This window comes from Pungitius pungitius, chromosome 13 (assembly GCF_949316345.1).
Source record: "Pungitius pungitius chromosome 13, fPunPun2.1, whole genome shotgun sequence".
In the NCBI taxonomy this organism is placed as follows: domain Eukaryota; kingdom Metazoa; phylum Chordata; class Actinopteri; order Perciformes; family Gasterosteidae; genus Pungitius; species Pungitius pungitius.
In genome coordinates, this window is record NC_084912.1 from 6,185,346 (window position 1) to 6,209,961 (window position 24,616).

The 24,616-nt window shown below is 46.6% G+C and overlaps 1 protein-coding gene across 2 annotated transcripts; it reads right to left on the bottom strand.

The window, feature by feature from the left end:
* Positions 1 to 682: 682 nt before the first annotated feature.
* insyn2ab (inhibitory synaptic factor 2Ab) lies at positions 683 to 24,335 on the bottom strand. Of its 2 annotated transcripts, none has more exons than XM_037466460.2 (4): positions 24,211 to 24,335; positions 17,432 to 18,596; positions 8,201 to 8,272; positions 683 to 935 (listed from the first exon to the last, which is right to left on the bottom strand). In XM_037466460.2, exons 2-4 carry the CDS (start codon positions 18,589 to 18,591, stop codon positions 752 to 754), a joined length of 1,416 nt encoding a protein of 471 aa, XP_037322357.2. In that variant the 5' UTR covers positions 18,592 to 18,596; positions 24,211 to 24,335; the 3' UTR covers positions 683 to 751. The 2 variants fall into 2 exon arrangements, with proteins under 2 accessions (XP_037322357.2, XP_037322358.2); XM_037466461.2 differs by lacking the exon at positions 24,211 to 24,335 and adding an exon at positions 23,828 to 24,017.
* Positions 24,336 to 24,616: the final 281 nt, after the last annotated feature.

The window sequence follows — 24,616 nt, forward strand, 5'->3', positions numbered from 1 at the left end:
AGAGAGAGAGAGAGAGAGATAAAGGGACAAAGGTGCAAAGAGAGGAAAGAGACAGGCGTCATAAACAAAAAGGCAGGCAGACGTTGAGTCAGACAAACAAACTGAGCCGGATGTTAAAAGGCAAGGAGGAAAAAGAGAATAGACGGGAGAGAAGATCACAAAGCCACGAACTAGCGCGGCGTTTCAGTCTTTTTTACGCAATGTTCCACCCAGTAGGCGAAATGTTTGTGCTTTGCCGTAGCTGGGGCTAACGTCCATTCAAAGAGAACAGCTCACTCACAACAGGCCCCTCGCACGCCGCGTCCTCTTGTTGCCAAGCAATATGCTCTAAAGGGGGACAAGACAAAAAGTCATACATACAAACCCTGAGCTGCATTAAAAAATAATATATCGATCATATCATATATATATATATATATATATACATACGAGTGTCCCAATGCTCACCTAGTTTCCACAGCTGTGCGTTCGTCCTCTTCAAACCAACGAGCCAGAAAAGGGTTTGACGAACTCTAAAATGTTTGTTTTTTTTCGTCTCTCCTGTACCAAGCTGAATTAATGTGCAGTCTCAACTAAGTACCCCCCCAATGAACCGGTTTCTGTCGTTATCCATCCTCATGTGTTGACCACCGCCTCTGAATATTCCCTCATCCATTTGGGGGGGGGGGGGGGGGAGGGAGGGGAGAAACCTCAGGGTTATTCATTTGCCCTTCAAAAAAAACGCGGCTGCTCCGAGGCGTTCACGTTTCAGTCAAAGGAACCAGAGTTTCCAGCGCGCGTGCTTTTTGGACTCTGTCTTGGCTTTGCGTTTGGGGGTGGATGTGAATACTTCATTAGGGTAAGGGAGAGCGGGGCATTGCTGGCTGTCCGGGGGGCAAAGTCTCTTCATCAGGGGCAGTAGCTTGTCCTCCTGCAGCTTGAAGTCCAGCTCGACACTGCAACACAAGCGGAGAGAGGCAGAGCTTTAGATCATTTCTCATGACGTCAGTTCAGTATTTATTGATGTACAGTACCAGTAAAATGTGTGTCCAAACTTTTCTCGCTCTCTCTCTCCATTTATTTTTAAATATGTGAAGTCCACTGATTTCCGGATGGAGTCTTGGACGGACAGACACCCTGGCAGCACATATCACTAGCGGCACATATCCACATTTTAGAGACTCCCCCCCCCGCCCGCCGAGTAATAGACCTTGCATTTTTCAGCTGTGTATTTTTAATGGATGCAGGCAGAGGATTTTTCCTTCATAGATTATAGTTATCTACATAAAAAGCCAAAATGTAGGTTGCTCCCTGACATCAGACCTCCATATCGTAATCCCGGGCTGGTCATCGTCTGATTTGGTAGTAGTTTAACTCTCTCTCTCTCTCTCTCTCTCTCTCTCTCCGATTAAATCTCCCAGGGCTGAGAATAAATGTAGGGCTTAATCCCATCCAAATGAAACCGCTGAGAGGCTCAGCACCCCCCTGATTAACTGCCTGTATTCAGGCAAGGGATACATATATTATTACACACCATCTCTTTTCACTCTGTTGCTATTGATTTGCAGTGACCTGTTAGTGTATTTATTCTTGGGGTATGCAATAAATTGTGGTTCCATCTAAGTGGGAAAAAAAAGGAAGAATTAAATCATCTGAGTTGTGAGCCTCTTCAACAAACAGCACCTGATACGAACACGTCCCGTGGCTTTTTTTGCTTTGGGCCATTTTTCATCAACTCGTTTCCATCAATGCCGACGCCACGTCGACGCACTGCATCCTGTGAGCCATGAAGCTCATTTCTGTCATTCAAACTGCAAAGGATTAAAGGTGGCGGGGGAGTGAAGCTGCTAAAGGGGAGATGACACCTGACGCGTGAAGGTCAAACGTGTGATCTCCGGGGGTTGTCTGCCCGGCGCACAAAACAGACGTTAAAAAGGCCACAAAGTTGGCCTGAGAGGGAAAAGCGTTTTGATGGGCAGTGCAATTAGTTGGCTGAAGGATATGCTGTACTCAAAAGTGACAATGAGTCCCGGGAACTGTCCTCACCCTTAAGATAAGTGTCAGTTAAGAACAGAGCTCTATTAAAGCCTTCAGGGGGGGCGGGGGAGGGGGGGGGGACGCATGGAGGGCTGGACAGAATTTTGGCAGGCGGGGGACTTACAAAGAATCAATGCTCGATTACATGAAAGTCAGAATATGTGCAAGAGTCTTGGGCCGCATGAAACGCCTCATTATTGATGTTAAAACGTACTTTCAACCCCTGTGTGGCTGTATCACAACAAAACCTCATTTAGCTATTGCTTCCTTCGTTTGTTCTTGGGTGCTTTTTCCATATTTCCATGTAAACACCGCTTTTTTTAAATTACACCGAAGCCTTTATCTTGATATAAGCTGCTTTTTTTTCTCCCAGCGGTAAGTGAGGCACACATCTCTTATTCATATCAATTATTTCCTTTCCACCAGCCTTTACCTCTATTTGCATCTTTTGTTTTATACTAGAAAGACAATTTTAAATTTACCACTGCTGCCCAAAGAACGTCGACTTGACGGAAAAGCACGAGAATGCGACGCAACCCACAGCCCTGGCAATCATTAAGCAATTAATCACATTCCGCGAGATCTCCGCCATCGCTGCACGCTGTGGGGGGGGGGACGGGAGGCCGAGGGGCAGCGCTGCACCACGCAGGGCCCTCAGCAAACCAAAAGACTCAAGACCACAAGCAGAAGCAGGTTGAAGCAGCCCCCGGAGACGGGGGAAGGCTTTTCTGGGACATTGAGCAAAAGCAGATGAATCATCTCTTTAGCCGTTTGTTTGCCTGTGGTCGCGGCGTGCCGAGCCCCCCCGCTCAATGGCTGTTGTGCCTGGGAGGGATTCACGCCGCGGTGAGATGGCCTCTTAGCACGGCGTGCTCTATTCCTTTGGCGCTGTGCACCTGCTCGCTGCTTTTTCCTTCCTGTGATTTCTGCTGCAGGCACTCAAGTGAAATTTCTCCTCGGGTAAAATTCCATTTGTTGAAGTTGAAAGTTGAAAATCTCCACCTGAAGAGGTGAGTGGTTCAGGCCCCGGTGTAATGTCACATCTTCAGAACCGTGACAGGCCCGACAGTTATTTCCTCCACTAACCAGTTAACCAGCAGGTCATGTTGATCAGATGCAGATGCCGGTCATGTATACCAAATATAAAAAGCCATTTGTTATCGTCTATTACACATCCTCCCAATTTGATGCACAAGAAACACCCAAATTCGTTAATGAGAACAAAACAGAATAGTCTTCACTTGATTGTTCACCAAAAGAAAAACAGCTCCACCATCGCAGCGCGGGATGCAAGCGCTAATTAGCTCCTTGATTCTCATCATATTGCTTTTCCCTGAACTTAACGGTTTTTCAAAGTCATTGTTAGTTCCAAATTGGAAACAACTAGGCTTTGATTAAAAAGCTAGTTTTCTTTCAACGCAGCACACAAAATAGAAATAAAGTCCTTGAGGGCTGTGATGCGAGTATCTTTGTTAAACCGGGCTTCCTGCTGTGTACTCATGGTTTAATTGGTGGACGGATATTTCAAACTGGCTTCAGATACTACTACAAGTAATTTTTCAATTCATGAGGGTGCCCATTTAGTTGGTTTAAGATATTATCAGGTTAATTTACCCGGTTTGTATGGGAAACTATGAGTAGACTTCCAAAGCATTCTTGTATTGTTTGTTTACCGATTTCATGAAAGAAAATACGGCATTTCTGCAAACTAAACTATACTGCTAAGAAATCCATCCGAGTGATTTTATTGATCCGACCCCTTAGGCCAAGTATTAGGCCGTTTGTGTGTTAATTTAACTATTTTAACATTTTATATTCTCCGCTGTCACGATGAAGCATTTTGAATATGCCACCGCTCGGCTCTGTGCCCCTGACTGATCTTTTCTCCTTGGCGATGCCAGCAGGGCCTCATGCATATTGCATGGCTTTCAGAGCTGTCTAACATGCCAAAATTAGGGCCAACATGCAATTTCTCATTTACAAAGTAAAGCCTGAAACAATCTGCATAAGTAGAAGTCACCAGAGATATGGGGCAGACGTATCTTCCTTTTGTAGTGTGGTCCCTGTGGAATCCCCCTTTTCCCCCCTCTTTGTGCCTCTATAGCTATTCTCTTAATATATGGTACATTCGGCCTTTCTATCCTTCTCTTGACCGGCCAAATGTTCGCTCTATCTGTTGCCGTGACGTGACTGGAGAGGAGTGTGGGGGTAGAGGCTGTCAGGGCTTAGCCGAAGTCTCGATAAGACCTAAAGATTGACCACCGGAGCTCAGCAACTACTCAAGTCTTGAATTTATCGAACGTACCGGAGATGCTGACTGCTGTAAAAAATGAAGTGCTACATCCCGGGGGGGCTGCTAATCTTCCTCGTCAAACGTCAAGGGGGTAACTGTGTCGTCCCAAAGTAGTTTAACTTTCTGTATCGATAGCTTACTAAAATTACTTATGATTATGAGTAATTCAGTATAAATAACCGATTCTGATGTTGTATATGGTTGAAATCTGAAATCAAGAGCACAGGTAAACAATGACGTCATGTTTTTTTATTTCTCTTTCTAAAACCATCGTTGGGTCTTGGTAAGGTTTGTGTTGCTAAAGAATAAGTAAAAATCGCTTTTTGCAGAATTTAGGATATTTATGATAATTGCTTGGGCAGAAATAGGACTGTGACAGTGCGCTGCCTCGCTTGCCAAGAGACTCCGCTCTAGTCGCTGACTTATAAGCCAACTGTGATCCGAAATAAACAACATTTAATGAAACGGGGCACAGATGAAAAGATAATCTTGCACATTATTAGTAGTCCGCCGAGTGTGTCTTCAGTGGGATTTCATTACCTTACCACATGCTTTGGTTTACTGACAGCAGACTGGGGGGCAGTTTGTTGGCCGTCAGAAAGCGCTCGTAGGTTGTTAATTAAGCCGAGCCGCTTCACCGACGCACACAGTCGGCGCAAGATAGGATCAGCGGGGTCGAAAAAAAGGGGAAACTCATCTTGGACAGTGGGCGTATTGCTTCTGTCGTACGCACGATGCTGCAGTTCCATCTATAATGTTTGTTTTCTCAGTTAGACGGAACCACGAATGCGCCCTGAAGCCGAAATGTATCAACAGCAAGGAATGATTGAACAAGAGGTCAAAGACACATGACAGATGACACCCTTCACCCGCTGCTACCAGGGTATTGAGTTAGAAATGTTCTTACACATCTGTTCTGCTGTTAAACCTTCAAAATGAAAAGCATAGAAAAAAAACTTCATTTCATCATTGTTCTCCCAGTACACTTACAAAATCTGATCATCTACTGTAAGAATTATCCTAAATTTGTTTGTAAGAAATGGGATTTCATTCACTAAATTCACTTTGATTTGATTTATTTTCACATCTTCACGTTGGATGAAGTAGTAGGTGAACAGATTCATTCTATTTTTTAGGTGAACCACCTGTTTTAACAACCTGAGGTAATCTCATGAGAGGCTTCACCAGGCAGTAAGCACACAAGGTTTGAAGTATCTATTGAGTGGAATACTGTTATTGTTAGATCATCAGAAGAGAAACTGTCCTCATAAGGAGGAGGTGTGGGATGGATAAAAACAGGTTAAATAGATTATACTTTATACATTATACTTAACTTGTGATTAATGTAATAAACAAACATGTGATGGTCAGGATTTAAGCCCCAAATCTTTTAGATCTTTGCATTAATAAAGGGACATTATTATATGGGTTTGGTTTAAAATCTTTGTCATTGTAAGGTGTAATGTTTAAACATTCAAACCAGTAAAAATTTCAATTTGTCTAATGTGATATGTAAAAACATAGCACAATTGTTAAAGTCCCTTTTTGAAGTTAAGATAACTTGAAATGTTTAGTACCTGGTGTGATGGGGGAATGGACCAGCTGGCTGACAAAGAGGTTCCAACAGGAAGTAGATCTGCTTTATGGGATGTCTAAAGGAAATTGGACTGTACCAACTGTGATGTACTAGAGGGGAAATGTGATGTCCTGATCAAGGTGATTTTCTCTAATATAATTTTTGCATTGACTAAAGTTTATCCATGGCTCTAAATTTAGTTAAATGTATTGTGTTCATTTGTGGGTTTGTGTCGTTACTGGCGTGAAAATGTGTGTTGTCTCCCCCTTTTTTGTTTCCATGGTGCTGGCCACCTCTTATAAAGTCAGTGTGTTTGTCTGGGGGGGGGAGAATGGATTGTACCCTGTGACAGGTGGTGGTGGTGTCGGACTTTGCAGCATCATTATGTCTTTTTTCTGTATACTGGATTTTTCCTGAGGTAACCTCAATGGAACAATTGTTTCATTTTCCTCTCTAATGAGGCTTCTTCACGTTCTATATCGTGTAAGCCAGATTTAATAAAAAACTGTCGCAAATGAAGACCTCTTTGTTTCCTGTTTTGTGGCGATGGACTTAATTTGAGTGGGATTTGCAAAAGCTCACGGCAGATTCGTTACAATTACAAACATTCTTATTTCAACCCAAACCATGATATGTTCTCATATCCAGTAGATCTTGGTCTGTGGCACAGATCAGGGAAAGCCTTTATGTGAGGTTTATTGGGAAGTCAATGGGCTCACCTGAGAATATTTGTTATTTTAAATCGCTCTAACTTTTCCCCCCCCTAAGGCTTACTAGGATGAGTACTTGATTATGAGTAGTTGCATGTTCGTTATTTGATTATTTGAATAATCAATGCGCTTTAACAAAAGAAATTAGACAATATTACAGGACCCTGAAATTAGAAACATTTTTCTTGAGCGTCATCTGAGTAGAGACAAAAATAAAAGTTAAAACAAACATTAGATTGTATGTGTGTGGATGTTATGGTGCCGGGTGCAAGTGATGAGGCCCCCCGTGGCCGTCATTTCGCTCATACACGGAGCTTTGGCGTATGATAATAAAAACAAATTTTATTTTTGGGGGGGGGGTGTTAAGAATAAGTTCAAACATGTCAAAGGCAGTTTTGTTCCTTCTGTTGAGAAAATTCAAACTATCACTGGATGACACTTATGGCCCGACTCAACGTGCAATGCTTGCAGAACAGCAAATCCGTGAGGGCCGTTTCTTTCTCGTCCCGCTGTATCTGATACAAAATGAGCACCCTGCTTTCAAGTCCCAGTATGGTTTTCACACCACAATCTGGGTCAGCCTGACAATGTCCTCGTTGGGGTAGAGAAGAAGGAGGCGTTTTGTAGAAGATGTGAAATAAAGCAGAAATTCTGAAAAGCGGTGTGGAGGAAGGGGCGGTATTCTTTGCTTTGCACAAAATGTCCTCGGTTAAGTGTCACATGACTCAACTATAAGAACAGACTTTAAAAAAAATATCTGACATTCATTTTTAAATCATGAATTTCACTGTATTGCTGTTAAAACCAACGGTTTTGGTCCAGTTGTCAAGTTCAAGTCTCGGTTATAAAAAGCTACTTTCATTCCCGCCCATCTGAAACCAACCAAGCAGTACCGCTGTACAACGTTTATATTCTGCAGAGTATTTTCCAAATTCGCTTCCTCCGTTTCCTGTTTTAAAGAACAAGGTAACAATCGTTTTCAGCAGTAGAAGCTTTTGGAGTGAAGTGACAACTGACAGGATGAAGCTTTATGGGAATTCCCAACTGCCTCCGAGCCTTTGTGCAACTCATGACATCACAAACACCCCTGTTTATTTTTGACAGAAATCCAGAGAGTAAAAAACCACATTCTTTTTTTTTAGAAAAGAGAAAATATTTTTTCTTTGGGACAGGAGAGTTTTCTAGATCCTCATTCTTCATAACAGGTTCCACTTATTCCTCTGTCCCATCTAATTCACTCCCTACTGCTGTATGATTACTTATTCATTACAGCCACACACATCCGCAGAATAATCAATTTTTATCATCCATTGTACTGTAGAGAAAAACCTAAATAGTACTGCCAGGAGCTGCGTCTATGAGCTCTTCTTCTCAAATCCCCCAACGATCATTTCTCTGATTCATCATCCGACATTTGATATTTACCTTTTTGAACTCAGTGCGATCCATTTATCTCCATCATGCATTTCTTGCCCCCAAAAAAAGCATCACCGCCCCAAACACCTCATGTGGGCATCTTCCTTTCACACTGAAGCCCCAAAAAGAAAAGCATTCCATGCAGCATTAATGACACAGGTATCAATGAATGCGTAAAGGAGGGCCCACCTGTAAATGATGCATGCGCTGTTTCGACAAGTGTCACAATTTGCCGTGTCTTGTCCTGTTCGGTAGGTGAGCCTGTGAACAAAGAGACGAGAAAGATACCTGTGATCTCCAGTGACAGGCTTGAGCTTCCACTTTTCAACACCTGTGGGCGTCAGCTATCAGGGAAAAAAATCAGTTCAACTTGTTTTTTTTTTTACTCATTGTTTGTTTATTCCCAACAGTTGAAAATGCAGCGGGGGGGCTCCGATCCTGCAGTTCTCTCAGATCTGGTTAATCAAGTGTGCAGACTCGCCTGATTTTACATAACAGGATTACCTCGCTGTGCTACGACATACTTATGAAACGCGTGCTGCGTCTCTGTTCTGTGGGCAATAGAAAGTAATGGCAACTAAATGCTGCATGAATTGTGTGTTGTGAAAAATCAATACCTTTCCTTTGTGCTTTATATCTTTTTGCTTTTTTTTTTTACCTCCCATCTAACTCAATTTGCCACAGACATGATGAACGTCAAGGATATAAAAAATAAAAAAAAATCAGCGAGACAAATTGCATCGGCTCTGTTTATTTGCATAGGAACACAGTCCCAAGGGCCTGTTTGTCTTTACTTTAGAAGACTTGCAATTTGTCATGTCGAAAGACGTCCACAAAAAAAAAGAAACAACGTAAGCCATCTTTCGGGCACGAGGAAGATATATGCATACACAAGTTAAAAATGACACATGATGACACATTTAACCAGCAAAGGCTTTGTTGGAACGCTTTTTGCATATTTCCTTATTCCAGTTTAAATAAACATGCAGGTCTGCATGTTGTTATTTGCCCTACAGGTTACTGCACGCGATAAGTCACGACTGCATTGGTCCGGGGATGAAGGGAGAAGGGAGGTTTGTGTTATTCACCGTCAAAGCAGCCCATCACGCTGTGGTGATGTCATGCGTAGGGGGGGAGGGGCGCTCAGCGTGACACCAGAGGTGACCTCATCCGGCGAAAGGGGGGGGGATAGAACAGCGCGTGGATCGAAGACGCTGATGAGAGCTCAAGGTCAACAAGTTCATCCATCCTGCCCTGTTCCCAAATGAAGTGTCTCCAAGCCGCTGCGAGCAGGAACAGTAACTCACTGCAGGGACTCGGCGCACAGTCCTGCTGTGCTGCTGGAGGTTCTTGTACGTCTTGGTAATTTAAAGAGCTACGCTCTAATAATCAAAGCGCATTAACCTAAATTCAAAATCCTAGTGTGTGGAAACCAAGTCCTATTTTGTCTTTCAGGGCGAAACGCCCATGAAGCCCTGAGAAGTGACGCCAAGCACAGACTGCCACAAAGATTTAAAAGATGTTTTATCTTCTGGACCTTCTAAACCTCCGGTTTTCATTTCCTAACCGGACTGTTTTTTTTTTTTTTTTGGCACGGATTAACTGCTGTGTTGTCTGCCCACGTCAGCTGTCCTGGGATATGTCCTGCCCTCGTCATTCTGCTTTTACTGCCCCCCCCCCCATCCCCACCCTCCACACGTGGTAACTGCTCTGCCCGAGTGCTGCATCTTTTTTTGTTTTTTTACTTATAACCTGTGATCAAAGACTACATTCATATGGGGCCTGCTTTATATTCAGGATTTGCGTGTCATCTTAAACTATCAAACATGACTTTCACGAGCAGCGACCTTTATATATCAATACAATCGTGTAACAGTAGTATTATGGCTGTTTAATCAATGCAGTTTAAAAGAGCCGTCATGCAACACACATCCTTTCAAAAAGGTATTCAACTATGTGCCGTTGTTATCACAAAAAATGATGAGTAGTCTGTTTAAAAGTGTTTAATCTTATCTGAGAACCTGTCACGCCCGTAGCAAGAGGGAAGGACAAGGACGCAGAGAAGGCTGACTTATTAGGATTTATTCCAATAAACAATACTCACAACTGGTAGGGTTTCAAACGAAAAGTCACCGTGGTAGCTGTGATGCTGGTGCGAATACATGCAACATGCAAGACACACTGGCACAGGACAAAGGGAGACGCAGACTATAAGTATCCATGAGGGAGGTGGGGGAACAGGTGGACACAATTAGGAATCAGGGAAGACAATCAACAGGGGACACATGAGGAAGGGCAAGGCACCTGAAACGAGAGGAGAATTAACCACCAAAATAAAACAGGATGTTCAACAATAGACATGACAACCGGACACAAACCCTAGCTTGACCTCCCGGTATGACAGTGCCCCCCCCTTAAGGTCGAATTCCAGGCGGCCGTGGAATGTCCGCGTGGTCTCTATGAAAATCTCGAATGAGATCGGAGTCCATAATGAGGCTCGGTGCGACCCACTGTCGTTCCTCCGGGCCATATCCCTCCCAGTCAACGAGGTACTGTCTGCCTCGGCCCCGCTTCCGTACTGCCAAGAGTCTCTTTACCGGGTATAGACCGGTCCCCCGTCGATCATTCGAGGGGGCGGGGGTGGCTTGAGGTTCGGTACCATTTTGCTTTCCTTGACTGGCTTGATTTTGCTCACGTGGAAAGTGGGATGCACCCGAAGGGACCGGGGCAGGCGGAGGCGGACAGCTGCTGGATTAATAACTTTTGACACCGGGAATGGCCCGACGAAACGCGGAGCCAGCTTGCGTGACTCCACCTGCAGGGGAAGTTCCTTGGCCGCAAGCCACACCCTCTGGCCGGGCTGATAAACCGGGGCCGGTCTCCGTCTGCGGTCGGCTGCCCTCTTGACCCTGTCCCCCTGCCTGATCAGCGTCTGGCGAGCTGCTGCCCAGATGCGGCGGCAGCGGCGGACTAGGGCATAAGCAGAGGGCACAGACACCTCTGGCTCGGACGCTGGGAAAACGGGGGGTTGGTAACCGAACACACATTGGAAGGGGGACATACCCGTGGCGGAGGAGGGAAGGGTGTTATGGGCGAACTCGACCCATGTCAGGTGTTTACTCCAGGAGGCCGGGCACTGCGCCACCAGGCACCGGAGGCCGGTTTCCAGCTGTTGGTTGAGGCGCTCCGTCTGGCCATTAGCCTCAGGGTGGTACCCTGATGTAAGGCTCGCCGTGGCTCCGATGAGCTTGCAAAACTCCTTCCAGAACCTGGAAACAAATTGGGGCCCCCGATCCGACACAATGTCCCTGGGGAATCCGTGAATCTTAAAAACATTGTTCATCATTACTTCTGCCGCCTCTTTTGCTGACGGCAACTTAGGTAAGGCTATGTAATGCACCATTTTGGAGAATCTATCCACAACTGTCAGGATTGTGGTGTTACCATTGGATGTCGGGAGCCCCGTGACAAAGTCCACTGAGATCTCGGCCCATGGCCGGGACGGAATGGGCAGCGGCTGAAGCAAGCCGGCCTGGGCTCTGGAGGAGTTCTTGCTCCTGGCGCAGACGGAGCATGCCTCCACGTACTCCCGGACCTCCGGCTCCATAGCGGGCCACCAGAACCTCTGTGCGATGGCGAACATGGTTCGACGTACGCCCGGATGGCAGGTGAGCAAGGACGAGTGAGCCCAGTGAATCACCTGGGGGCGTAAATCCACAGGGACAAACAGGCGACTCTCTGGGCACCCCTGAGGTGGAGGGGTCTCACCGTTGGCCTGCTTCACCTTGGATTCTATAGGCCAGGTCACCGCTCCAACCACACAGCTTAGCGGAAGGATGGGTTCAGGTGCCCTGGCCACCGACTCAGGGCTGAACAGACGAGACAGGGCATCAGCCTTGGTGTTCTTTGACCCTGGTCTGTAGGATAAGGAGAAATCAAAACGGTTAAAAAACAACGACCAGCGAGCTTGCCGAGAATTTAGCCGTTTGCACTTCTTAATGTACTGTAGGTTTTTATGATCCGTCCAAACCAAGAACGGGTGCTGCGCCCCCTCGAGCCAGTGCCGCCATTCTTCCAGTGCCGCTTTTACTGCCAGTAGTTCCCGATCCCCCACGTCGTAATTTCGCTCTGCCGACGTCAATCGACGGGACAAAAAGGCACAGGGGTGAAGCTTCTTGTCCCCTTCAGCTCGCTGGGAGAGGATGGCTCCGATCCCCTCCCCGGAGGCATCCACCTCCACCACAAACTGACGGGCCGGGTCGGGGAGTGTGAGGATGGGGGCTGTGGTAAAACGCCGTTTGAGCTCTCGGAAGGCTGCGTCTGCATCGGTAGACCAGCGGAACGGCACCTGCGGAGGAGTTAGAGCATGAAGCGGAGCTGCTGTTGCGCTAAAGCCCCTGATAAACCGCCTGTAAAAGTTCGCAAAACCGAGGAATTGCTGCAACTTCTTGCGGTTATCAGGTGTTGGCCACTCGGCTACCGCGCTTAGCCGGATCCATCTGCACCTTTCCAGGGGCTACAATAAAGCCCAGGAAGGAGACAGTGTCGGCATGAAACTCGCTCTTTTCCGCCTTGACATATAGCCCATTGTCCAGAAGGCGCTGTAGAACAAGTTCGACCTGCTTCCTATGTGTGTCTAGGTCAGGTGAATAAATCAGAATGTCGTCAATATACACGTACACAAATTGATCTAGGAAATCTCTCAGCACGTCATTAATCATAGCTTGGAAAACGGCAGGAGCGTTCGTGAGGCCGAAGGGCATGACTAAATACTCATAATGTCCCGTGGGTGTGTTGAATCCTGTCTTCCATTCGTCCCCTTCCCTAATGCGAACCAGATGGTAAGTGTTGCGCAAGTCTAGCTTCGTGAAGACCTGCGCATTTTGGAGCTGGTCAAATACCGTATTCATTAGGGGGAGGGGGTACCGATTCTTGATGGTGATTGCGTTAAGCGGGCTGTAGTCAATGCAGGGACGCAGGGTGCCATCCTTCTTCCCCACGAAGAAGAAACCCGACCCTGCTGGGGATGAGGAAGGCCGGATCAGACCTGCCGCCAGGGATGACTCAATGTAGTCCTTCATAGCTTGTCTCTCGGGCCCCGAAACAGAATAGAGCCGGCCCTTCGGGATGGTGGAACCTGGCAGAAGGTCGATGGCGCAATCAAACGGCCGATGAGGTGGTAGGGCTGTTGCTTTGGCCTTGCTGAATGCCTCCGCGAGATGGTGGTAACACTCCGGCACCTTGGTCAGATCTGTAGTCTGGGATTCTGTAACAAAGTGAGTGTGGACACGGTTAAACGTGGAGGTTATCTCTTGGGGCTGTGACTCCCGACACTGGGACCTGCACCCCTCCCCTCCCCACTCACGAATATCCCCGGTGCGCCAGTCTATATGGCGATTATGGAGAGTTAGCCACGGGAACCCAAGAATAAGATGATGCAAGGGAGAGTGAATTGGGTATAACCGTATGTGCTCCCAGTGATTGGCGATGCGGATTTCGACTGGTTCGGTGACATGAGTTATGGTGAACAACGAGTTCCCGTTTAGCGCGCTCGCCTTCACAGGCTTGTTCAATGGGTTAACTCGAATACCCATACTCCTAACTAGACCCCAGTCAATCAGGCTCTCGTCTGCCCCAGAGTCAATCAACACTCCCAACTCACGGCCCTTACTGTGATGTCTCATTATCACTGTGGTAAGTCGTCGTGGGGTGAGAGTAATTCCTGGAATTGAACTCACCGATTGATTACCCCTACCGGGGCAGGAAAGGGCGAGATGACCACGCTCGCCACAGTAGAAACACAAACCCTCCCGGTAACGTCGCTCCCGCTCCTCTCGAGAGAGCCGGGCTCCCCCTAACTGCATGGGCTCCTCGTCCCCTTCCCCGGGAACCCGGGCCCGCCGCTCCGAGGGAGGCCGATGGGTGTTGACGAGCCAGCCAGCAGTCGATGAGTCAGGTGCCGGCCGTGTCCCCCTATTTCCTCGCTGCCGCCTCCGTTCCCGCAACCGGTTGTCCGTGCGGATGGCAAGGGCGATGAGTGAGTCGAGGTCGAGGGGGAGGTCCAGTGGGACCATGAGGTCCTGGATCTGGTCAGTGAGCCCCTTCAAAAACACGTCGTAGAGCGCTGCGTTGTTCCAGCCACTATCTGCCGCCATGGTGCGAAAACGAATGGCGTAGTCACACACCGACTCTCCTCCCTGTCGTATTTCGCTGAGCTCCCGCGCCCTCTCCCGGTCGGTCGCCCCTGGGTCGAAGACGAGCTTCAGAGCGTCGGCAAACTGCCTGGGTGACGCACAGGTGGCGGAGTTCCTGGCCCACTCCGCGGTGGCCCACGCCTTCGCTCTCCCCGTGAGGTGCGACATGATGAATGCAACCTTTGAACGTTCTGTGGGAAAGTGGCGAGGGGAATGTTCAAAATGTACTTCGCATTCCGTGAGGAAAGACCTACTCTTTCCGAAGGTTCCGTCGTACCGATCCGGAGGTGCCAGCCTGGCCCCAGCATCCACATGAGTGGCCTCGGCAGGGGGGTCCGGGGGAGGCGGGGATGGCTTGGACGCAGGAACTGGGCTTCTGGAGAGGAGGGCGAGAATTTGCTCCATCTGGGAGCTGAGGAGTCCCACCTGCGCAGTCATGGTGGTTTTAAACTCCTCCTGGTCATGCGCCAAACCTCTGACTCCTCGGTCCAATCCAGCCACCAAATCCTCTTGCTGCATCAGCCGAGAGGCCTGAGTGCGCAGCGCCGCAGTCAATTGGTCCTTCTCTGCCAAGTCCATGCTGGCCAGTGTGTACTGTCACGCCCGTAGCAAGAGGGAAGGACAAGGACGCAGAGAAGGCTGACTTATTAGGATTTATTCCAATAAACAATACTCACAACTGGTAGGGTTTCAAACGAAAAGTCACCGTGGTAGCTGTGATGCTGGTGCGAATACATGCAACATGCAAGACACACTGGCACAGGACAAAGGGAGACGCAGACTATAAGTATCCATGAGGGAGGTGGGGGAACAGGTGGACACAATTAGGAATCAGGGAAGACAATCAACAGGGGACACATGAGGAAGGGCAAGGCACCTGAAACGAGAGGAGAATTAACCACCAAAATAAAACAGGATGTTCAACAATAGACGTGACAACCGGACACAAACCCTAGCTTGACCTCCCGGTATGACAGAACCACTTGGAACGAATAACCTTGGACACCATAGATGATGTAATCCATTCAAGCTGTTCATGGTTTTAAGATATATTCAGTTATGCTGTAATTGATTATCATCAGTGACATCACACATCATCAAGTGACACTCACAGCGTCTACCCACAGCTGGCCGTGTGACGGACAACGGTAAAAACAAGGAATTGTGATGTTGAAATAATGAAGGCTTGTATTTTGATTGCCACTACAGATCAAGTTCAACTTGTGTCTAAATGACCATCGTACACATGATGAATGCCACATGTGCTCGAATGGGAATTTTAAATTAGCATGATTACCACCACCAGAAGTATTCCTGTCTCATTTGTCCATGAAAAGGCCAAGAACGAGTGACATGAAAGGTAAATATAAACTTTTTTTGAATGCCGTCAGCAGCAGGAATATTGGGCGTGCTGGAGCCAAGCAATGGGACAAAAATAAGCTGTTAATGCCTTGATACCTGAGGGTCGTTCTGCCACCGAAATAAAGCGGAAATAATTCCACACGAAAATACCTCAACATAAGGTCTATCCACAGCAAGGCGATTGATGAGGAAGTCTCAAGGGGAAGTCACTTACAAAATAAGAAGTGCCATTATATAAGGCATTGCAATAGAGGACGGTTCCCAGGGAACCCACTTGGATGAATCTGCATGTGAAAAGTCACGCTCTCTTCCAAGGATGTGACACTCTAATCCAAATGACGCAAGTTAGCCATAAAAACACACACAGGAACACATCACTGGCCGTATAACATGCAAATTGTGTTCATACCAAAGAGAAAAATAAATAAATAATTAAAGTGGCAAGTTTCCCCTGAAAAAAACACTTGTGCCACTGAGTCTGCTCGTAGGATTGCTTCTTGCATGAGGCTCAATGTGTCCACTGCTTTGCCGTTAGTTAACGGAGAGAACACCCGTTCACTGGACTCAGGTCAAAGTGTGGTCTTAAAGATGGCTATCTGATGCTTCACACACGCAGCAACGAACGCAGTGTGGAGCGCATGCTTTACGTCATGTAACTGCGCCTCTCTAATAACTAAGAAAGAGAACTACACAGGGGGAGCATCACAGCCGGCAAGGTTTTGTGGAGATGAAAGGCAAAGTGTCATGAGGCTGCACTAATTGGGCCTTTACAACCAACATCCACCGAGCCGCACTGGGGTGCCTCCCTCTCCCCTGGATATGGAAGACATACAATTTGCTTTGTCTTGCTGTGGGTTTTAGATTTGCAATACATTGATTCTTGCAGTAGCTAGTGCACTAGCAGTCTGCCTGTGGACATGGTTTGAGTACTTAATAAAGATTGTCAAGCCTGATGTTGCCTTTCACATGAAATAAGTGGATTTCTCCATACATTGAAGGATCAATGGTCCGTATTGGCCTTTACACAAAGCCAGATGGGCCCATCCCTACTACTACTACTACTACAGGTCCCTTGAATGGTAAACACAAGATAGCAAGTAGCAATATGTGATCCCCTGACCTTTGCCTAGGGCCATCGCGAGGTTAGCGTTTCTTTCTCCAATTCTTCATAGTTTAGGCCACACCTGTAAACAGGCACTAAACTAAGATGGGGAACATTATACCTTTTCAACTTGTTAGGTTTGTCCTTGAGAGCATGTTAGCACTCTGATGTGCTAACATGCTCTCAATGATTCAGTTCACAGAGTCTCTGGCCTGGATGTAGACACTTTGTCTTGTTAAACCACCATGTATGTTGTTTACAGCCAAAGTTTTATTCTTGTAGATCAGGACACCATTGCAAAGGCTCATAATACAATTGCACTTTAGTTAATTAGTCAAATATTTATCTGAAACAAATACATCTGAAGAGGGAAGAAACCTCAGCAGTCAGACAAACATACAGGTTATAAATTACTAATGCCTGAATGTAAATGTAAATAGAAGGGACATCACAGGCCAAATCAACTGTCACAGTTCAAAGACCAATTTGCTGATTGAAATTTAATCATACTTGCCACCGGCTGTTTTTCATTTGAGATTATGCATTATTGACATGATTTGTCTCTCGTTCAAACGAAACAGTCGAAATAATCTCATGTAAGAGTTTACAAAGAGTTGACTGCTTGCATCCCCTCCCAGAGAGTAGAAGTGGTTGATTTAGCACAAAGAAATCATGGCCAAAGCAACCGCACGCATACATACATACTGCACACTGTATGTTTGGTCTGCATGCATCAAAGTCTGCAGAGAAAAGCCTACTCACCCCTCTCTCTGCGCTTCACCTTTCTCCAGCTCCTGGATGACTCCAAGTAGGACTTTGATGGTCTCCTGGCTCGAGCTGATGAGGTTTTCCATGGCCTGCAGCTGTACTTTGATATCCTTGTCTCCAGATATGGGCATTATCTGCTGGCTGCTCCTCATGCCCGCGGCTCCCGCCTCCCTTGGAGGAAAGCCTTGGTCCCCGCCGAGCGTTTGCTGGAGTTTGGAGGAGGCCGACGCGTGCCTCGCTCGACACTGCCCTCGGGGCTGCGCCGAGCACTTGGCGCTGTGGGGAAGCGTCTGCGACTGCTGCTCGCCCGGCTGCGCGCCCTTTTTCCGCTTGCAGCTGGCGGAGGGGCTTCCTGCGGGCTCCACCTCCGCCAAAGAGTTCCACGCGACGGGGCCCGTACCCTTTGACTTGCCGGGTGGTGGCTCCGAGTCAGCCAGCTGGCGTTTAGAAGAAACGCCGCCGTCCGTGTCTTCTTTGGGTAATCCTTTGTGTTTGGTCCCGGTCCCACAAACCTGGCGATCTGTCTCCTTCTTGGACGCGGGGCTGCCTGGACGACGCTCTTTGAGCTGCGAAGACTCCGGACAAGAGGGTTCGTCCACGCAGTTGGCGCCGGAAAGCAAATCCTCCGCGTCACTGCTGCCACGGGAGTGGTGAAGCAGTGCGGTTGTCTGGCCCACGATCTCCCCTTGGCACTCGGAGGTGTCCCCGATGGGTCGTCCGTCCTCTCCTTCAGTTTTTATGTCGCTCAAAAAACCATTGTTTTGTCTTTTATAATCTTCCACCAATGCAGTGTGTTTAAACGTATGTCCCTTTTTCCTCTCAAAAGGGAAAGTCTTGTATCGCTTGGTGAGGTCAGGCGAGGTCTGGACGCCCGTACTCTTCGTCACGTTTGGAATGGAGCGTCTAGCCGGCATGGTCATGTACTTTCTCTGTGTCACTTTGCAGGAAATGGATCTGGAGCGTTTACCTCGATGCTCATTCTGAGCTTCACGAATATCCTTAAAACGCACCTGTAAGGCCTTGTTCCTCTGCTTCACCTGCTGCTTGCCTGATATGGGTCCAGACTGCGCATCAAGGTTGTGTGATAGGCCGGTATCTGAATCGGATTCATCTGAAATTGAGAGGACGAATTTACTGTCTTCTTTGCTCACCATATTTCCTGAAAAAGGTAAAAGAGAAAAGAGGGTAACTCTGTCATATAATGTGGGTTTGAAAGAATATGTAGATCAGAGCAATGATATTCTGTAACAAATAAGCCTGGGGAGAGAAGCGATGACCAGGAAACTTTTATAAAATACACAATCTATGATGGTCCAATATAAAAATCGAGGATTCAAACATATGGCGATATTTTGCGTTGTTTTGGTTGTCTTTGACTCCCACAGTTGCTTTTAATACAAAGTTATTCTCAAAAGGGTAATCAACACGGCCTTCCACACCATCCAAGAACTCAGTTTAGGGCATCGGAAAAACAAAACCCTGCATCCCAAGCCGCACACTCCGCTCTGCTTCTGCCAAGCTGCTTGTTCCTCCCTCACTGAGAGCAAAACACTCGGCAACATCGCAACTCTTGGCGCTGTCCTGGTGCTGAAATGGTGGAACAAGCTCTCTGACATCAAGACGGCAGAGAGTCTTTGTATCTTCCGCCGCAAACTAAAGACACACCTCTTCGGACTGCACCTCGACTAAAAACACTAACAAATTGTAGCACATAAATTGTATTTATAATGGCTCTTATCTATAGCAAGTAAATTGGCTTATTTGATGAAATTGCACTTTGTTGTTTCTTGCTCTTGTGAGTTTGTATCTCTATGATTGAAATGCACTTATTGTAAGTAGCTTTGGATAAAAGTGTCAGCCAAATGACATGTAATGTAATGTAATGTAAACCTGACACGGGGTTCTGATATTGTGAAAACTTTCTTTAATACAGTTTGTCATTCTAACATGTTTAATGTGACTTAATGTGGTTCCGGAGATGTCCGCATGCATGGCTATTTTATTAAACTATGGGCCTTCCAAAGCTGCCCATTGCTATATTTTCTTTTAGCGTTGGTTTAACAAATGGATTAAAACTCATTTATTTAGTGATTTAGATTGTTTTGAAATAGCAATGCCCATGTTTCAGCTTAAATTGTTTTGGGCTTAATTGGTTTTGTGGTTTATTTCCCCCCCAGCTCATGTTACTATTGGAGGGTCTCCTATTGGATCACTATAGACAGGGTAACACGAGCTTAAGTGATTTAAACACACTGTGACCTTGCTGATATACACCGGTGCATTCATTAACGACTTTGAGTTTCCTGTGTATCCCAACACTTACGTTCATGCTATATCAAATTTCACAAGATATAAGCTATAAGATATAAGCTATAAGATATAAGCTATCTTTATTTGCATTCATTTGCGTTAAAATAGAATGATTGACACAATAGGTGGTGTTTCATTGGCCGACTAGTCAAAGGTGTTTGGGATGTAATATATTCCCTTTGTGGTCTGATACTCCCGGCAGAGAAAATGACCACACAGCTTCTAAGGCCCACACATATTAGACTCTAATTAACAGCTGGGGATGGAGTCCTCCACCCGTCTCCACCTGTGGGCTCTGTTTAAACTCCCTTTGGGGAAATGTATTATCTTCACCCCTCAATCTCCGCTGTGCACGGCGGAGTGACGAGGTCACAGCTTAGACACCAATTACAAAGTCTGTATATACTCAGCGATCACAAAATAAATTGGTTTCACTTGAGTTGACTGACTGAGTTGAACCGTGGACGTTAAATGTTTATGGCTCACTGTTACAACTGTTTAATTAGAGCATCTTGAGGGGAGAAAAAATGGGGAAATCTCCAAAAAGTGTTAATTCACAACCTGTTTTGATCACGTAAAGCCACTAAAAATGACATTCACAATACAACAAGTGTGACATATTGCAACGTTTTGTCTCACCTGTGATGAAACATGAACATATATCATGCAGCACGAGCAAATCTGAATGTGGTTGAACGGTTGAGAGGAAATCATAAAGCACTGGTTAATCCTTTTTAGATGACAAGACAGCGTGCCATAAATAAACTCCAATGAATCATTCATTACCACACAACAGCGAGCTTTTCATGGTGTCACTGCTCCTCTGACAGTAATCCCGTTTTTTCATTCAGAGATGTTGTAAATCATGCCACTGATCTGGTGGGGAAATTTAAACTTGAGCTTACTTTCAGTTTTTACGATTGAATTAGTAAAAGGAAACACTTGTGGAGATGAGGTTAAGGTTCATTTCTGATGTGCAGTTAATCTACATCGTCAGTGCACGGTGAGCCTCGGTGATGTAAAGACCAATCGGGTAAAAGTTCTTACACAAGAGCGAGTAACTCGGTGTGATAAATACTTCTGAAGATGGGAAAATTGTGTTAAAATCATATGGGCACTTGCATGTGTGTGCGTGTGTTTTTTGTTTCTGCAGCTCGCGGAGTATGTGTCCCCCCCCCCCTCCCCCCACACACACACACGGATAATAAAAAGCATGAGGTTGTATTTCTCGAGAGTCCCTGCCATGTGTTAGACCTTGCAGAGTGTCCTCCGTAACCAAACCTTCAGCTCAGCTCAAAATGTTGATCAAATGGAAAATATATTTGGAGGCAACAGGGTTTCATGGTGGAGAAACACGGCATGCCAGCAGCTTCTCGCTTATTCGCTGCAATGCATTCAGTGCCAGACGACAAACAGGGAAGCACACAAAACAATATCAAATGCTGTGTCACACATTTACGTGCAGTTGTTTTGGGATTTGAAACAGCTGGATTTTTTTAAGTGTGGTGGGAGGGGGGGGGGTATTTGTTCTGAAACATAGCTTAGGATGCACTTTGATTTGAGTTAGAAAGATGTTTGTTAGAAGCGGTTCTGGGAAAATAAATTTGTTCCAAGCGATCCTTCTTTTTCGCACTGAGAAATAACCAATCTCACGCCACTGAAAAGGTAATCACATCTGCAGGAAGTCTCCTCCAAGCGCGTGCGATTTCTTATTCAGCCACGTGAGGCATGTAAAGCAGCTAAATGGTAATTCACACAAAGGGAATCAAGAAGAGCTCTTGAATGAGGTTTTGTTGGAAGTCAGATACACACATGCGGCGGGAGCGACGCGGCGCATGAATGCATTCAGGCGGATGAGCGAGAATCTCCTTCGCCCTCAACATCTTCGATCTCCTCCTCTTCTCGATGCAAGCTGGATCTCTGCTAATGACCCCGAGGTCCTCCCCTGATTTGGCCTCAGCTATCCAAAAGGATTATGAATAATGCATTGACTCTAAAATTGCAAAAGTAATCCTCTGAAATCTCCTTATGTACAGTGGCAGACCACGTTGTCTGTTCCAATTGCCCTTCAGTTCATCATGTTAAAATGCAGCACGGGGGGGGCGGGGGGGGGAAGCACCTTTCGCTATAGTATTCTGATTGTTTTTGATATGACCGTAGTGCTGGAGGAACGTGGTTGTTAGTAAAGAATGTTAATAAGGAGGTTGGGTCCTTCTTCCAATAGGCAATAGCAGCCTTTCAACACTGCTGACTCATGATGTACGCCCCATCATAAAAACAGAGAGAAAGAGGCGGCTTTGCCTTGATCGCCTCACAACCTCCACGGTCTTCATCAACAGAATAATAGCTGATGAGCATCTGTAGGATATCTACATGGGATAACACTGTCTAGCCACTCTCATTAAGGGCTGAGTAATTGGCCTCTAACATTGTAACCTCCACTGAACCATCGAGACGGACTGAGGGCATCAACACAGGGTGCTCGTCATCGCTACAGCTCATCGTCTTCTGCTAAAATCTGCTAAGACAAGTGTCCGTCACAAGGCAAATGGTTTGATGCTGAGCTCAGCAGCCCCCATGCGCTCCACTGTATTCACCGTTGCTGTGCAATGTATTCATTTTGTATGAGGGATCTTTTTTTTCCTTCTTCTTGTTATTCGCATACATTACAGAGTGTGACATTGCACCAACTAAGCAGGATGGGAAAGGACGAGATTGCTGCCTTTTGTCCAACCTATGAGGTTGTGTGTGCGTCATGTGCAATTGACGCACACGCAGAGGTTTCGGCTCGCACACTTTCTCCACTGTAGTATTCATTTTCTAAATACACTATTAGGCTTATGGTGTAGTGACAATGTAAGCCCCTTTGGTCCCTCATTTCTATATTCTCTTTTCTTACATTTTTTTTTAAAATGTCCACAGTCACACACACACACACACACACACACACGAAATACTCATATGTGGACACACCATCTTATTTCAACAGTGTTCCAAGGCTATCTGCATCCATCCACCACCTGTGAAAGTTTGCTTCATGACATCGGCTTAAAAGATTCATCAGCACTTTTTGTTGCGGTGCATGGCAGGGGGGGGGGGGGGGCTGTGAAACAGATCCCTGGGAAGAGTAAGTTTGGAGAGGCTGATATGAAGAAGGACATTGTGTGTCTTCCTCCTCCCTAGATCATACGCTGTCCTGCTAGTGCGGGCTGTTCTGTTGTGCATCAGCCTGCATTGATTAACCAGGGGGTTGAGCCGTGGTCATCTATGTCACATGTCACATGAGGAAGATGATTTAGAAATGACCCCCTTGGTGCTGTTCCCTTTCTGTATCCAGTCAATTCAGTAGTTAAGGAAAGACACGTATAAAAGAGAGGGACGGAGACACAGAGAGGGGAGGTGGGGGTGGAGCCAGGAGGCAACGAATGAGAGCACATTTAAGTGCAGCTCTGGGTGATGCAGTACCCTAGAGCTTCCCAGCTCACACATGTCATTAGTCATGATAAGTCTGAATACACTTTCTATGAAATTAGAGGAGCACGTCCCCAACAAATTCAAATTTGTCATATAGTATGCGCCACTTAATAAGATGGGTGTTTTCCAATAAACGAATGACGTTCCAGCTGTCTAATACAGCATAATATACAATAGTCTATGATCGAGTGCACATCAATATTCTTCATTATCCAGCACAGATCTCCACAATCAGCCTCTGCATCATCAGATAAATACTGCATGTCTGGCAAAGCCTGCAAAGACACTCTAATGAGTGAATGAATAAAAGTCAAATTACATCACCATTCATCTCCATTTTCAATCGTTGAGGAAAACCTTGACGTGGATTCCTGTTTTTACATTTAACCTTTCAATGCTTGGATGCCAAAATGCTCCATCCCTGATCTAAATATCTAATTCATTCAAGCAGCACTAAAGAAGAAAACGAAGAAGCATTTGATCACAATTTCTGCACTTTGATTCAATTAATATTGTGACAGGCAGACTTCATTCATCTGCCACTCTTTTTTTGCACTGCCTTTAAAACGTGTGCGCAACTCCCCGAAGCCAAGCAGAAACTATTACCTTGAGAAACAGATCAGAGGTGCAAAGGACGCAAAGGAAAGCGCAGATCCCCGGTCGAGCCCGTGCTCATCCATGTATTCACCGGGTGCCGGCGTACGGTCCAGCCGCCGGAGCAGCTCTCACTGGCTGCGGGAGGACCGACAGGGAGGCAGCCGGCGCGCTGACAGCTGGAGTAGTTGTGCCACATCAGGCAAAGATTCGGGTTATCGAGATGAGTGTCTGTGTGTGTGTGTGTGTGTGTGTGTGTGGGGGGGGGTCAAAGCGGAAAGACATTGCCTTTGGAGTCTCATTTGGGTCCTCACTGATATCAACCCCCCTTTCTACCCTCTTCTCCCTGTTCAAGCATCACTCACACGCACCCGCTCCCTGTCCCCTGCACTCACCGGGAACAGGCGCTCACACGCGCGGCGGAGATCTCCATCTCGCTGTGCCGCTGCTGTTGCTGCAATCCCTGTGCATTCGTGATGGAGTGTATGCACGCGCGCGCGCGTGTGTGTGTGTGTGTTAGGAAGGCAGAGAGAGGGTGGGCTGGTGGGTGGGTGGGTGGGTGGATATGGCAAAGAGAGAGGAAAGGAGGAGGAGCAGAGGAGTGAGGGGTAGTTGGCTTGCTGCATGGGGAAAGTCCAGAGTTTAGCCGAGCTGCATCATTGGCAAAGACCCCCTTGTCCTCCACAGTCTGGTTCCGGTGACACTGAGCTGTTATATAATCTGAAGGGCTTCAGAAGACGACAGAGGAGGGTAGGGGGGTTTGGAGGAGGTAGGGGGGAGCTGTGAAATAATAATGCATTG